We start from the raw sequence: 16,978 nt of genomic DNA, 5'->3' as shown, positions 1-16,978 counted from the left end.
TGTATTCGAATACAGACATGTTGTTTTTGTTGCTGAAAACCTTGTATTCGAATACAGAGATGCTGTATTCGAATACAACAGTGTTGTTTTGTTAAAAACTTCATTTTTCAACCTTGTTTATGCATGTTTGGCATATGGAAACCCTTTTAAGGTGCATGCTAAGTTGAAAGGTTATTTTGTGCATTCAAAAATTTAAATGTTATGTGTTAATTGTTAATTCCGGTTGGTGACCATTTACAACTATTGTGGAAATCTGGGCTTTGCCCTCAGATGAGAGTCAGGAAAATCCCTACCGGTTCTACCCTGTGGATGGGAATGTAGACGGGAACGCCTGACTGGAGCTATGTTAGGAGGATCTTACGGGGCGCGTGGAGATCACTCAGGGTGTATAGTTTTTTTGGTAGAATGATTAGATTAGGTTGATGTATAGGGACTAGACGTATTTCTTTTTGGGTGGTGTTTATTTTAATTTGGAAGACTGTACCTATACTCATATTGTCTGTTGACATTTTATTATGATGGGGTCCATGTACCACTTTTTGAAGTGTAAATACTTTGGATTCGTATTTAAAAAACTATTCCGCTGCTTGTAAATTATGTTGACTTATTTGTCGTTGTGTTACGACTTCAATATTTATCCAAAAGTATTTTCTTCTTTATTTCTTTGTTTTTATGAATTTGTTTTGAAAAAAAAATACACTCGCGCTGTTTAAAAATCGGGGTGTTACACATACCCACTTTAGTGGAAGGTTGTTATAAGGTTGTTATAGGGTTGTTATTGTTGATTGATATTCTCTATTGTTATTAGGAAGACTCTTTGTGTACCCATTAATTATTATAGTGGAAGTTTTACTGGACTAGGTACCGTGGTTTTTATTCTCTTAATTTGAGGGAAGTTTTCCACGTTAAAAATTGATTTTGTCATATATTTAATTTTCTGCCAATTATTTTTGCTCTGTGGAATTGTATTTTCTGTTTGGTCATTTATCTGCACAGGTGGTGGAAAAAAATATTCCGCACTATTGAGATAGTTATCGCTAATTATCTAGTCCATTAGCTTGATCAATATTCCTCAAAAGCATGCAACACCAATCTTTAATCTTAATCGGTGATTTAAAATTCTTGAACATTTCATGTCATTCAAAAATTCAGGTGTGAACCAATCTCCATTCATAGCACAATTTTCATCAGAAAGGACAACTGAGTCTGAATTATTATATTCATTTTTCTCACCTAAAATTAATGATAAAACATAATCATTAACGATATCTACAGTATCATGAGTCGAGGCAAGTATTGCTCTCTATTCATAGTATTTCAAATTGGTCATGTTCTGTAAAAACAGTAGATATGTCAATTCACACTATAAAGTTAGTATTTCAATAAATAAAAAAATTTAATAAGTTAGTTGGTAGTACTTCTGGTTTACTTTTAACCTTATTTGTTTGAAAGAAACTGACTCAGGAATTTCAGGGTTGAATAAAAGCTTAGTACAATTCATTGCATTTTGTAGTTGACTTTTACCATTAAACATCTTCACTTTTAGAAACTGAACACGTACAACAACATTTTGATTATAACCAGATTGCAAATATGCATTCAATTCATCAACATATGATCCAAATAGTGCACATTCAATCCTTATACTACATAAAGAAAATAAAATTAGTTAATAATTAATAGAAAAAGTTATTAAATACTGAAAAAATTTATATAGTATAAAAAGTCTCACCCATCCACTCTACCTCAATAACTTTAAATTTTATATTGACATTATTCCTAAAATAATAATGATTAAACTGTGAATAACTAAAATAAAATAACAATAACAGATTGAAATAAATTTACCAATCAAGTAATTCATGTTAACATTTCAAATTTATGGGAATGAAATGAATGAGTACGGAGATGTTGTGACCAAACTGATTTCTAATTCTCGGACCATTGTACCATTTTTCAAATTCAATTTGCATTGGTTTCCGTTTTTTCTATATACTCCAGAGTTAGACGCAACACCAAGAGAACGAACGTTATACACATCTCCTTCACGAATATTAGTCTCAAATAAATAAATAAATAAATAAAAGTTTGTAGCACTGTTGCTGGAATTTTATCACCCTAAAAATATGAAACATAAATTTGTTAAATTAATAACTTAACAAATAAGTTTGTTTATAATTTAAAACTTTGAATTTATAAAAAAAATTAAACTTTGTCATCCATCAATACCATTTTCATCGCATAAAATTTATGTTTGACATTCAAATTAGACAGAAATCACGTTCGCATAACTCTAACAACCAAATTTCATTACTCCTTTTTTAGAGAAATTGAAGTAACATAATCTTGTTTTTTCCAAACATTGAATTGTGTATAGATGAGATAATATGAATGATAATATTATTGAGGAGAGACGTTAATAGCGGATGCCAAATTAAGAAGAAAACTGACACTAAAAGAATTGGTAAAATAAAATAAATTTTTTAATTAAATTAATTTGAAGTCTAAAGTAGTAATTGATTGTATTTTATTTTTAATTCATTCTTAATTTTTTAATTATCACTAAATTCTCAACTGACACATCAAATCATGATGGAATATAAGTTTTGCATAATGAAGTTATTTCTATTAACCATTAGTTTCAAAAAAACAGAAGTTCTTATGTAATTGATTTTATTTTACTTTTAATTCATTTTTTTTAATTGACCACTAAATTCTCAACAAACACATCATGTCACATCGTGATGTATAGTAGTTTTATTTTATTTTTTTCTTTAAAAAAATTCTGCACAATAAAGTAGTTATTTCTATTAATAAAAACTTAATATTTATCTAACACTCTATCTAACTGACACGTAAAACTTACCAAAATATTATGTTTATTGTATTATATTGTATAGATTACATGCATAGAATTGAAGAGGGGCGTACAGCTATTAGAATGGAGCAAAACCTGAAACATACGCACATGTATAACACACACACATACACAAAATAAGGAAGTGTCGAATAAAAAGTGTTTACATGGAGTTGGTGCATATATAATATAAGCATGGCCATGAAATATTATTCACCTAATGGCCAATTAAGCAACAAAAAGGCTGGTGTAAATATAATAATATATTAAGCAAGTATTCACCAAAAAGTGAGTAAAGGATAACAGTCATTTATCTTCCCTTAACCAGCAAGTACCCTTTTTTAGCATGTAAGAAAACATCCAACCCCACTTCAAGAAAGGTGATACTCTTAAATGATGTGGACGCATGATCCTCCAAGCACGCACACATAAAAATTAACATGTACTTCTTTGTATTACTATTATCCATACTAATCTACAGAAAATGCAGGCATCACATATTTCTCTTTCCATGTGGCTGAAAATGCCATAAATGCTCTTTTAACATGTTGTCTTTGTGAAGTACTCGCTATGATTAAATTAGTATATGGCATACACTATCTCCCCACTGCTGTCTATATCAAGCTCGGATTCATATTCCAATTCATCGAATTCATCATCCATATCGATGTTATCTCCCATAAACTGGTCTAAAGAACAGGTCCCAGCTGCTGGTATAGTAGCTTCTGAAATTATCTGCATTATTGTATCAATGCTCTGCATTGGTTGCTCAGGCTCTTCAAATTGGTTACCCATTATCTTCTCATCCATGAGGTCCATGGGAAGATTCTTCAGAAACCATTTATGTTCCCAAATTTCAGGCATGGTGATTCTCTGTCATGTACAAAAGTCCAAGGCATAAGATTCCGATAAAATATTTGACTAGCAAGAGTAGAATTTAAAACCATATGTGGCAGTCAATAGGGCATAGGCCTAAGTCACAATATGCATTCAACATTTTGCCCTGTTTTCTATTATCGCGCATTATACTACCACCAATTCTTTATATAAGAAAATTTTTGGAGAAAATTAAGGTCTCTAACAGAAGAGAAAGTTACAAGTTTCAAGATGTATTTATCACTTAAATGTCTTTTATACCCTTTTATTTTTACTGGAAACACAATTAATGTTCATATTAGTAGGTGTGAAAACATTTATTGTCAAGGTTATTTTAGTAAAAAACTATTAAAACTAAAACATTAAATAAACTTTCTTGGTCTTGGTGATTTTTGTTTTTTCTTCTTATATATAAGACCAGATGGAGTATTTTATAATCTATATATGCATGCAAAGTTAAGTCGGTTATTTGAAATAGAAAGTACCTCTGCAGGATCAAAAACAAAGATCCTTGAGATAAGGTGGCGACACTCTGGAGATATTTGAACAACATCCGGAATGGAATACTGGACACTGAGTACTCTCTGCAAGGAAGCAATCACAAGTACTCTAACAATCAGACACTACTCATGAAGAAAAAGAATAAATGTCTTAAGATCTATGTACCTGTATTGTCTTCCTGAAATCCTTTGGCTCATCAGGATCTTCAAAGGGATACGATCCCACTAGCATCACGTATAAGGTTACTCCACAAGACCAAACATCTGCAATCTGATGTTAAATGCAAGATAATATAACATTGTATTATTTTACTTTTTGGTGAATTGATAACATTTTATTATTATTATTGTTAAGTACATTTTGAACTCAGAAATTTTTGTCGAACAAAAAGATACTACTAGAATAAGAGTCTTCAATAATTTTTCAAGCACAACAAGATTAGAATGTAACTTACCTCCTACTCTCTTATTTTCAACTAGTACCAAGACCTGAATTACATGGAAATGACAACCAGAAAGAAAAAATGGTCTGGACTGCAGACCAAAATGACCATTGGATTAGGTCCAAACAGATTGGCTATCAAAATATCATGGTTTTGTTCCATAAAGAGCAAACAATCAAGAACTCACGAGCATACAAACCATGACAAGTTATTGACAACAGAATTCTTCATTTAATCAAATGGTCCAGTAATAGCTCTACCGTTAAAGAATAATACCATCAAATAAAACAACTCTACCTTTCCATCATACTCTTGTCTCAGTAATATTTCTGGAGCAATATATGCCGGAGTCCCCACAGTTGACTTCGGTTGTGAATGAAGCACAGAAGACTGAAAATAACACCATCAATCAGATTGCAAGTTATAATAAAAACGTAAAAAACTTAATTAAAGTAGTATCTCGTGAGAATGAAATTGAAAAAATAAAGAATTAAAAGGATGAAAGTAAAATTCATGTAAATCTCATGGGTGTTTAGTTTTGTTTATTTTGGGAAAATTATTTTTTCCAGCTTCCCGGAAGGATTTTTAAAAAATAAAAAACCAATTATCTCCACAAAATTAAGCTGAACCAAACAACCATTGAATTAGCTTAACACCACCAAAAAAGGTGCAACACACGGTAGATTTCCTAAGAATACCAGAACACATTATACTGTTTTTCATGCACCTAAATGGGAAACATAGACGCAAGCAGAAGCAGACTCGAAAACTGGAATACAGCAAGCATTGGGGGTATACCACTATGCCAGTGTTCATCAGAAGTTCCTTTGCTTCCTCTCAGGTGGATTATCACCCCATTCATCACTTGGTAATAGATGGATTATTAGTTTTTTTTTTAATGAAAGCTTCATATGACAACCTTACAGCTTTTGACAAACTAAACTCTAGCACGTGAGAATGCATAACGAAGCAGAAACTACTGAAATTACTATAATTTCGTAACTTAAGGACCTATCCAATTCCATCATTATCACAGTCCCCAACAGAAGAACAAAAGCGACAAAAACAACTTAAAAAACACTCAGACACAGGAAGTAGTTGGATGTAAACATTACTCACCCAACCAAACACAGCAAAGCACAGAACTCAAACCATGAAGTACTAGTGAGATAAATATACGCTTACCTTGGAGTAACCAAAATCACATATCTTCAGACGAGGAGTTGGGCTCCCATCCAACAAAGTATTTTCCAACTTCAGGTCCCGGTGGCATACTTGCTTCATGAAGAGACACATACACATAAGACTGATGTGTCAGGCATAATGTTTAGAAGAGTGAATTGTTACCTATACTACATTCTGGTGTAGGATAAACACAATTTAGATCATACAGCAGAGAATAGAAAAAATTTAATTACCATTGCATGGCAATAGCTGACCCCAGATATGAGTTGCTGAAAGAAGAAACGAGCCTGCATCAAGTCAATTGATTACCACGTTTGTTGTATAGGCAACATATTATAAATACAAAATCATGCTCTCTATGAATAAACAGGTGTTAAAAAAGTAAGAAAATTTAATGAGAACCTCATCCTCAGAAAAACGGCCAGCATTGCTGATTCGCTCGAAAAGTTCTCCTCCAGATGCATACTCCATTACAATGGCAAGATGAGTAGGTGTTAAAATGACCTGAGTAAAATTTTACAGAGCATCATTACACATATATGTGATTACCCTTCTGCCTGTAAAAGAATATAAAAGTATACTAACCTCCTTAAACCTAACAATGTTAGGGTGTCTCAGAGACCTGTGATTAATGATTTCTCTCTTGACATTTCCATCAATCTATGACACACAATAACATGATATAAGAAAATAGACAAATCCATCATTCAGAACATAAAGTTAATAAATGACAACAAAAATTGCATAATAAAGTTTCATTTCAGAAATCATAGTTATTGGCAACAATTTTCAGTGTTCCACAATTCAACTTTGAATCTCTAAACCAAATATACAGCTAAACCGAACTATCATTCTTAATCTTTGAAGCACGAATACCGACACGGACACCAAACACAACATTGAGTACTGACACATCACGCCAATAATAATTTAAGAACATGAATCGATTGAATATAATCAATATGCCGGTATTATGTCAGACACATCAGGACATGTCTTCAAAAGTGTCGGTACTAAAGAGTTCTCAATTTCTCACCAACTGAAAGGCAAATTTGCAAACCAGAAACAACTCGTGAACAAAGCCGTTAATTAACAAAATCATAAAGTAGTATCCAAAAATTAACTCATTTTCGTTTAATGAGTATTACTAATTGACCCTCATAAACTAAACTCGTCTATAAAACTATAACTGCTAAGCGTAACCGATGATGTAAAGGAAATTTTTTGCTAAAAATAAAATCAAAATCCATTAGTATTTAAACAAAAATGGAAACACAAAATATGATATAAATAGCATTCCACGTCACGTCAACAATAACTAAAAACTTACCCAACAATTAAAAGCAAAAACGATGATCATGTGATAAAAAGAAAAAACGTGGAAAAGAAAAAAACTTCCAAAACAAGAGGCAACGAATAGAACAACACCATAAAAATAAAATAAAAAACAAAAAATTAAATAAAATCAGTTTAATTTTCTTTTTATCGAGGATAAAAATAAAATAAAAAAGTAAAGTTCTTAATTAAAGTATTGAACCTTATCGCCACGTTCGATATACTTAACAGCAACGAGCTCTTTGGTTTGTTTATCTTGCATCAACCTTGCAACGCCGAAATTTCCGGAGCCAATATCGCGGACTAGATCGTAACGGTCGCTGTCGTGCATGATCGGCATGTCCATGCCCGGTCCAACCGTCATCGTGGTCCGATCCATCACAAAAAACCGAACCGATAATAAAGATAAGAGAGGGTTGCAGTATTTGGTGAGCGATTATTTGAGTTAGGGAATGGAAAACGGCAACGTTTTGATTTGAGAAATGGTTTGTTGGTGATGGAATAGATAGATAAAATAATAAGTGCTGATTTGGATTGGGTTGGAATGGAAGCAACTGCAAATTGGTGAAATGGAACGAAGTAGTAGACAGCTAAACGCCGCCGTTTTGGTTCTCTCTCTCTGACATGACGTACATTCTGCTTCTTGCCTAGTAAGCAATCTTGTCGTCTTTCTATTTTTCTCATTTCTTCTTCCTTCTTTTCTTTTTCTTTTAAGATTTAATTTATATATGTGTAGTAATTAAATTTTTACTTTAATTAATAATCCTTCTAACTCTATTTATGAAATAAAATTGGAGAATTTTTTGTCTCATATATTTATGACTTCTAAGATATACTTATGGTTTAAGTTAATTTTGAATTTTTTATTTAAGATATTTGTATTTTTATGATTATTAGTAGACATTTTATGTCTCATATTTTTTAATAAAAATAAATTTGTAAAAGGATGAAATAGTTAAAATAATTAAAAATATCTATTAATTTTAATTTTTTCTTTTTATTTTATAAATAGGATCAAACATAGTACTATGCAAATGACAAAAATAAATAAGTTATTTGAGATATAAAATCGTGAGAGTCGGTTAATATAAAATCACATATTTTTGTAATTAAGAAAATATTTTTTTAAATTAAATCTTGTTGATCAATTTGTTTCACTAGTTAAATAACTATATTAAATGTTTTGATGTGTCGTATTAAATTAAATGTTGACTATATGTGTTATAAATAGGAAAAATAGATTTCTTTTTTAAATGTCAATATTATTAAATTTTATCTCTTGTTTCGAGTTTAAAATTAATTTATCTCTTCTAAGATAAAAAAGAAAATAAAGAAAATACAAAGACATTAAATGTTGACATTTATTTGGGTACTTCATATTGGCACACATTAAATGTTGACATATTTATTTGGATACATTATTTTTGGCACACAAACACAAAAATACATATAATTTATTTTAAAAATACATTTTACTTTATTTTATTTTATTTTTAATTTTTTTTAAACATGTGTTTAAGTTGAATGTCCAAATAAAGGTAGGGTTAAAGGGGACCGACAAATATCACAATCACTAAGTGTTATAAGTTCATTTAAGTTATATATAGTCAATTATTATATAACTTTATCAGAATCGCTTAAGTTTTATAGGTTCATTTAAGTTTTATAGATTCATTTAAGTTTTATATAATCTTATATATAATCAATTATTATATGACTCTATTGGAGTTTGTTGTGTTCCAAACTCCAATAAAATATAGTTTCGTACATTAAGAACTATCTTGTGTCTACATTAACCATTTATCTAGTATTCCTTAATGTAATTGACATGTAACATCAAAACAAGAAGAAAAAAATTGAAAATTTGTTTGGTGATAAATTGTTAGTAGCAAAACTTCCAAAATAATTTAAAAAGATTAAAATTCATTTTCTTTATTATAATGACTATAAAATCATAAGAAAAAAAAATAAAACTAAGAAGAAAATGCTTAAAAAACAAGAACTAATGAAGACTCGTCAAGAGAGTAAAATTATCGGATTTTAAAATAGGATGATCAATTACGTAATTTGATCAACATTGAGATATCAAAACTGCAATTAAACATTTTGTAAAAGTATATTTATAATTATTAGTAGACATTTCATGTATCATATTTTTTAATAAAAGTATATTTGTAAAATGATCAAATAGTTAAAATAATTAAAAAATATATATTAATTTTGATGTTTTCTCTTTCTTTTATAAATAGGATCAAACATAGTACTAAGTAAATCACAAAAATAAATAAATTATTTGAAATATGAAATCGTGAGAGTCGGGTAATGTAAGACCACATATTTTTGTAATTAACAAAATGTTTTTTCATATTAAATCTTGTTGATCAATTTGTTTCACTAGGTAATGTAAGACCACATATTTTTGTAATTAATAAAATGTTTTTTCATGTTAAATCTTGTTGGTCGATTTGTTTCACTAGTATTAAATGTTCTGATGTGTCGTATTAAATTAAATGTCGACTTATCTACGTTATGAATAGAAAAAATATACTTCTTTTTTAACTCAATTAACTAATGTCAATATAGTTAGATTGTACGTCTGGTTTCGAATTCAAAATCTCACAGTTTTATGAATTAATTATGGTGAACTTTACATCTTTTAAGATAAAAAAAACAAAATAGGACAAATACAAAGACATTAAATGTTGACACTTATTGGGGTACCTCATTTTGGCACACATTCAATGTTGACATATTTATTTGGATACATCATTTTTGGCACGCAAACACAAAAATACATATCATTTATTTTAAAAATATATATTACTTTATTTTATTTTTAATCTTTTTTAAAGGTGTGTTTAAGTTGAATGTCCAAACAAGGACGGGTGAAGGGGGACCGACAAATGTCACAATCACTTAAGTTTTATAAGTTCATTTAAGTTATATATATAGTTAATTATTATGTAACTTTATCACAATCACTCAAATTTTATAGGTTCATTTAAGTTATATAACTCAAGTTTTATATAACTTTATATATAGTCAATTATTATATAATCTTATTGGAGTTTGTTGTGCTCCAAACTCCAATAAAATATAATATTGCACATTAAGAATCATCTTGTGTCTATAGTAACCATTTCTTAAGTGTTTGTTCCTTAATATAATTGACTTGTAACATCAAAACAAGAAGAAGAAAATATTTTGAAATTTGTCTAGTTATAAAGGGTTAGTAGCAAAACTCCTAAACTAATTTAAAAAGATTAAAATTTATTTTCTTTATTATAATGACTATAAAATCATAAGAAAAAAAATAAAACTAAGAAGAAAAAACAAATTAAATGTGACTGTAATCCAATCCTAAAATTAGGACTGGTCTAGCCCGACATATTTCTCTAGCGAACCAATAAATACTCTGCTACGAAAGATTGAACCCATTGAAATATAAATCTTATAAGGACGAGATGATACAAAGACAAGATCAGATTAGTATAAAAGAAAAATCACCTAATAGTAATACATAAATATTATTAAAAAAATTAATCAAGAAATTATTTATATAATGTAGCATGTTACATGTCATAAGGAAAAATGGTCGAAGATTATTTTATATAAATGGAGAATGAAGCTTAAAAAACTTAATTAAGAAAAGTTATACTAGTTATACAAACACCATCAAACGATAGGTAACAAACTCGCCACTCCCTTCTCAATAAAAGGATGGTCTACCATTAGAGGTTGCGTCTAGCGAAAGAGATTAGACTACTACAACATAAAAAATCCGAATTCGAATATCTATTGTAAGAGATATTCACATTTAGTGTCTGACACATATCAAATAAAATTACCTCCTGTCGAGATAATCTATAAAAAAACTAAAAAAAATATTGCTGGTCAAAGAATATTTTACGATACATTCCATTATTTGTTCGACTTTAAGACTATAAGTATGATTTGAGATCAGATTTGATTATTTTTTAGTTATAGTGAAATTAATATTAATAAATAATAATAATAATAATAATAATAATAATAATAATAATAATAATAATAATGTTCTATAATATTCTTTTGCTCCTCTGCTCTCCATTAAAAAAAATTAACAATATAAAAAAAATGTTAAAGAAATTAAAATAAAAAAAAAATCATTAAATTTGAAAAATGAATTTTTCAATAGTTACTTTCAATTTTTAAATTTTTTGGTAGTTATTTAGTGTACCAGAGAATTTAAAAACGAAATTTCAGAGAAAAATTAACAAGCAAAAAGTTTATTTTGAATTTTCTAATTTACAAAATAACTATAATAAAAATTCAAAAAAAAAAAATTCTAAGAATTACAGTGAAAAAATTACTGTCTTCCTGTTTTTTCGACGGCGGTATGTGTGATCTATACGAATTTAATTTACTTTTAATATCGACTATGAGTTATTTTAAAAAATTTATGGACAAAAATTACAAATTAAGTGTAACTCGAGAAAATGAATAAGCCCCAAATCCTAAAACCCCTGATCTCAAAATCCGCTTTGCAAAGACAGAAGAACTGAGAAAACAATCATGGCGCATTGGCGCTCCGCCGCCGGCCACCTCCGAACATTGGAGGCAAACCGTCAATACTTATCAGCACTCCGCCGTAGCCATTACCACACAATTCAAGCAATCCCGAGAGAATGTACTGGAAGGAAAGTTGCCGCCAGAGATAGAATGCAAGGTCGAATACCTGCCGTCGTTTTCTTCCAGAACCTTCTTGACAAAAACTCCGACTCTCGATCCACGTCGAGGAAGCATTTGCTCACCGTCGAGAAGAAACAGATTAAAGCCGTACTCAATGAAATCGAAGTTCCTTTCTTCTGCTCCACACGTTTTCCGCTACAAATCCGTGCTGGATCCGGATCCACTCATTTGCTCGAAACTGGAACTGTTCTACCTATCAAGGTTTACTTTCTTTTTTGTCTGTTACATATTTTTTATTTTATTTAAAATTTGAAATTGTGATTTTAGATTTTGTATATTTGTGGTGTGTAGATTCATAGGGATGAAGAGAGTGGGAATATTTTGAATTTAGTGTTTGTTTGGGCAGAAGACGGTACTGAATTGAAGGTTGATGTGCCTGTTGTTTTCAAAGGGGAAGATGTTTGTCCTGGTCTTCAGAAAGGTAATTCCATTTTTATTTTGAATTTGTTGATCAAATATCTAATTGTGAAAGTTAACTCCTTCTATGGAACTTTCAAACCATCAATATTAGTAATCATTTCTATGTCTTATATAGATTTAGTTATTTTTTAGCAGGGTGATTCTTGTTTTACTGAATTATTTGGTTTTGTCTTGATGGAATCAAATTACTTTTCTCCTCCTGTCACCTTCCAGCGACCTTTAATAAACACTACACATCAGTGAAAGCAAATTACAACCTAAAAACTAGGATAAAAATATTGTCGTTTAAAGACCTATTTTTTAGGTCAAACTGGGATAATTTTCTTTTGCTGATCCCACTTACTGAGAAAAGCTTTGTTTGTTATATAAGACCGGTAAATGTTTGTAGTGAGGTGAGGTAGTAAAGGAGCAAATAAATGGGGTACGTGGTTTGAAATATTTCTTTGCATCTTTTAAGAATGACAATAAGTTTCATTATATAAAGACGTAGTTGGTTTCTTGTAGTTTATAAGATTGTATGAAATGTCTTTTGTCTGGGAGTATCTTGCAGATTGGTTTTTAGATACAATTTCAATTACACACACGCCACATATATATAATTATATAATGAAGCAGTCAATTGCAAAGTATTATGGAAGCGTTTTTATGGCCAGCAACCCTCATTAATTTTGATTGTTTTGCTGCTTTGTGTTTTGCTGTTCCAGCCATTTTGGCATCCATCACACTGGAATTTACATCAAATTGTGGATGTTGCAGCTGCAACGTTGAGGCCCTTTTATAGATAGGATATCTATCATTAAAACTCCTTGTTGCTCTCAATCCTTATGTTATCTTTGATTGGACTAAAATCAATTGAACCCACTTCTTGCCAATTGCCATTTTAGTTTTCCTCCCAGGTCTCCCCCCTGCACTGAGAGGCTCGATTCCATAACGACCTGTGTTCTTCTTTCTGAGCTGTCATGCCCCTGTCCTTCATATTTTTACCTGCTGATATTTATTTTGGCCTATATAATACACACTAACTATTCTGACCTCTATCTTTTGTTATACTCCTCCGCACTGGTCAGCATTTATGGCATTGCCCACTTAGCCATGGTTTCCACAGCCTCAAAGCACCTCCATGTTAGTCTCCTCTCTTCTTTTGCGTTTGTAAAACCGAACAGGGATTATTGGAATGGTGTGGTTTTGGAATAATTTGAAAGATATTAGAATTGACTGCCTAAGAAGTGTTTATCTACTCAGTTTTTACCTTATTTTTATGTATTACTCTTCTGTTTTATTTTTTGTTTCCCCAAAATGCTATATAACAGCATCAAACACACTGTATATTTCAAGAGAGCTGTGGAACACAAGTAATCCTGGATAAGTAATTTCAATTAAGAAAACAAGGAAAGATAGCTAAAAAACTTAAGGCAACAAAGTAACTACGCAAAACATGTATTAAATATTAATTACAATATTTTTAATGTATATTTTGTACAGTGTATATTGAAGATACATTCAACTTTCCAACTTTCAGTCCTTATGACGTTTCCTTGTTATATAGGAGAACTGCTGTTATATTGGGTCAATTGACTTATATAGATTTAGTTATATTTGTAGGGAGTGATAAAACTGATTGAAAATTTAATATTAAGGGTATTTAATGTTGTTCTACTGCTAATACAAACTAAATTTATTACAGGTGGTGTTTTGAATAAGATCAGAAGTAGTCTAAAATATCTTTGTCCATCTGAGCACATTCCTTCAAAAATTGAGGTGGATATCAGCAAATTAGATATTGAAGATAAGATATTCATGCGTGATATTGAGGTTCATCCATCCTTGAAACTTCTGAGTAAGAACGAAAACATGCCTATTTGTAAAATAGTTCCAACAAGTTTGGGAAACCAAGCACCAGTTGCTGAGTGATCACTGAAACAACATATGAGATTCGACAAACTGCATTCATCGACAGAAATGCAGAAGCTTCCAAATAAACAGGATTAACTCCCTGATTTGATGAGATGTTGGCAGTGACAAGTACAAACACCATAGATGTTAGAACTATTTTGTATTAGACTTCATTGATGTTTCAGTTTAGGTGGTTTGGTTTATAATGGATTGATGATTTCTGTGCAATCTTTGGTGGCATTTACAAGCTATTATTATCAATAGACTTGTTGGTCCCTTTTGTTGTTTATATTTTAAAATTTTATATTTACTTTTTTTAATCTCTATATTCAAAAAACAGTTAAGTAATTTCTGATTGTATTAAAATGTAAGTTTTTATTATTTTTAATGATTAAAAATGAATAAAATTTAAATTTAGATTATTCTAGGTTGTCAATATTTACGTATAAACAAACCCTCACTTTCCTTCTTTATTCTGCTCAACCTCCAAAGATTCCCAACCATCAGCGACATAGCCGTTACTCATTCAGACGTCGTCGAACCCACCGTTCAAATAATTGTTTTTCGTAATATATAAACAAATATTAATAGAAGTAGGCATGCCTATGCCTATTATTGTAACTAGCGGGAAGACAATAAATCCATGTTCTGATATGAAAGGATAAAAACAAGTTGTTTCGTTGTTGTAGCGTACGAGTTTAGGTAGAGTATCAGCTACTGGGCCGAAAGCCGTAATTTCTTCCACTGAAATGGGCTTCCAATGTAAAAACAGTCCAGGTCCAAAAAATAGCAGAAGAAAAGCATGAATGCCTTTGAGAGTTTTGTACCGTGCACCCCCTCACCTGTACCCCACCCCCATTTCAATGGAAAAGACCATATTGTCCCTTGTTTTATATATAAAAACTCCAAAAAAAGTTACTTTTCCTTTTTTCACCCATTTCATTTGTCCGAATCAGCAATTTGCAAAAATTCCAACATTTCAAATCTTTGAAATTCAAAAGTAAGAAAAAAATCTGAAAACTTCGAAACTTTCCAACAACTTCAAATTTTTGAAATGAAATCATTCGAAAGTTTCCAGCAATCCCAAACCTTCGAAATGCTAAAATTCAAGAGTTTCCAACAACTTCAATGTTTCGAAATGAAAATATTCGAAACTTTCATACAATCTGAAAAGTTTCAAAATGAAAAAAATCTGAAACACATGAAGTATGAAGTTTCAAAACTTTGGAATTGATGGAAAGTTTCAAAGTTGTTTCGAAAGTTTGGCATTCAACTAAACTTCTGAAAATAAGTTTTGAATGTTTGGGATTGAAGGAAAGTTTCGAAATATATATTTTTCTTTTTAGTGTTTTTTCCATTTTTTTTAATATTGATATATTGCAATGCCTAGAATGAGAGGTGCATTCGGCCAAATTATTCGCAACATTTCCCGAAGCGTGGGAGCTGATAGTGGTGATAGCGCAAAGAGAATTCCACCAACAACTTCAAACAAACGACGGAATGAAGCAAACCTTCCAATTAGGAAGCATCATCGTAGACAGGATGATGTCGCTGAGCCTGCACATATGAACAAGAATGTCCCTGAGCCTACACAGATAGGGGAGGTTGAGGAGCAGTATGCTGAGCCAACACATCATGATGTTGTTGATGCTGATGATGCTGAGCCTGAGCAGGATCAGCAGCTCGGATTCCCCGAATGACCAGTGGTGACATCTGTGTTGACACAATATGAACACCACGCGGCTCAGAGGGTATGGGAAGGAGAGGTATATTTTAATTAATTAATTTAGAATAAGTATTTATGATATTTAGTATATATTTTTTTATGATATTTAGTATATATTTTTTTATGATATTTAGTATATAATTTTATAATATTTAGTATATAATTTTATGATATTTAGTATATATTTTCATTATATTTAATTAATTATTTATTTAAATAAGAATAAATATTTATTGTAATGTTCTTTAATTACTCGCAGGATCGTGGGTCGTTAAAGGTTATTATTCATGGATTGAAGTTGAAGAAGTTTTCTAAAGTTCATGTGCCAGATCCTGTATTTCATTGGATTCGGGAATCTGGACTGCTACATCTCTCTTCAGCTTATCTCACTATGGCTGATGTTGGTGTGATATCTGCCTTTGTTGAAAGGTGGCATAGAGAGACCAGCTCATTTCACATGTCATTTGGATAGATGACAATCACATTGGACGGCGTGACGACTCTTCTTCATATCTCACCTCGTGGTAAATTTTTTGATGCACCTGTAAATATGAATACTAATAATGCTGCCATAGCTGCCTATGAGTACTTAGGTGCGACATGGGAGGAAGCACTATCAGAGATTAATTATAATAAATGTGTCCAATATAGACTGCAATGGTTGCGTGATTAATATAGTCGTCTCATTTAGACTAACCAGTTTGAGTGTGCGGCTAGAACGTACCTGTTGCATTTAGTTGGCAGCACTATTTTCGCTGATAAAACACATAGACGTGTGGAAGTGAAATATGTTAGTTTGTTTATTGAGTTAGATAGTTGTCGGGACTATTCGTGGGGTACCGCGATATTGGTTTTCATGTATGACAATCTGAGAGATGGAGATGTCCACGACACTCGACAGTGGAGAGGTTACATGACCCTATTACAGGTATGTGTGTATATATATATATATATATATATATATATATATATATATTTATTTTTTTGTGTTATATATATATATATTTATTAT

The 16,978-nt window shown here is 30.8% G+C and overlaps 2 protein-coding genes across 2 annotated transcripts; one reads left to right on the top strand and one right to left on the bottom strand.

Annotated features, from left to right (window-relative positions):
* Positions 1 to 2,986: 2,986 nt before the first annotated feature.
* Positions 2,987 to 7,748, bottom strand: LOC101512129 (serine/threonine-protein kinase SRK2I-like). The gene is made up of 9 exons (XM_027336713.2): positions 7,399 to 7,748; positions 6,447 to 6,521; positions 6,264 to 6,365; positions 6,095 to 6,148; positions 5,862 to 5,954; positions 4,974 to 5,066; positions 4,400 to 4,504; positions 4,219 to 4,317; positions 2,987 to 3,730 (listed from the first exon to the last, which is right to left on the bottom strand). Exons 1-9 carry the CDS (start codon positions 7,573 to 7,575, stop codon positions 3,437 to 3,439), a joined length of 1,092 nt encoding a protein of 363 aa, XP_027192514.1. The 5' UTR covers positions 7,576 to 7,748; the 3' UTR covers positions 2,987 to 3,436.
* A 3,904-nt stretch (positions 7,749 to 11,652) lies between these two features.
* Positions 11,653 to 14,566, top strand: LOC101511817 (uncharacterized). The gene is made up of 3 exons (XM_004509112.4): positions 11,653 to 12,128; positions 12,219 to 12,348; positions 14,032 to 14,566. Exons 1-3 carry the CDS (start codon positions 11,751 to 11,753, stop codon positions 14,256 to 14,258), a joined length of 735 nt encoding a protein of 244 aa, XP_004509169.1. The 5' UTR covers positions 11,653 to 11,750; the 3' UTR covers positions 14,259 to 14,566.
* The last annotated feature ends 2,412 nt before the right edge of the window (positions 14,567 to 16,978 follow it).

This window comes from Cicer arietinum, chromosome 7 (assembly GCF_000331145.2).
Source record: "Cicer arietinum cultivar CDC Frontier isolate Library 1 chromosome 7, Cicar.CDCFrontier_v2.0, whole genome shotgun sequence".
In the NCBI taxonomy this organism is placed as follows: domain Eukaryota; kingdom Viridiplantae; phylum Streptophyta; class Magnoliopsida; order Fabales; family Fabaceae; genus Cicer; species Cicer arietinum.
Note: the sequence above shows the minus strand (reverse complement) of the source record. Positions and strands in the feature narration are given on the sequence as shown.

Excerpts from the sequence above, each read along its gene's own strand:
- LOC101512129 (XM_027336713.2), bottom strand. The coding sequence starts at position 7,575 with ATGGATCGGACCACGATGACGGTTGGACCGGGCATGGACATGCCGATC. Across the intron at positions 6,366-6,446 it reads ACATTGTTAGGTTTAAGGAG|GTCATTTTAACACCTACTCA; the intron begins GTTAGTATACTT and ends AATTTTACTCAG. Across the intron at positions 4,505-4,973 it reads GACAAGAGTATGATGGAAAG|ATTGCAGATGTTTGGTCTTG; the intron begins GTAGAGTTGTTT and ends ATTTAACATCAG.
- LOC101511817 (XM_004509112.4), top strand. The coding sequence starts at position 11,751 with ATGGCGCATTGGCGCTCCGCCGCCGGCCACCTCCGAACATTGGAGGCA. Across the intron at positions 12,129-12,218 it reads GAACTGTTCTACCTATCAAG|ATTCATAGGGATGAAGAGAG; the intron begins GTTTACTTTCTT and ends TGTGGTGTGTAG. Across the intron at positions 12,349-14,031 it reads TTGTCCTGGTCTTCAGAAAG|GTGGTGTTTTGAATAAGATC; the intron begins GTAATTCCATTT and ends AATTTATTACAG.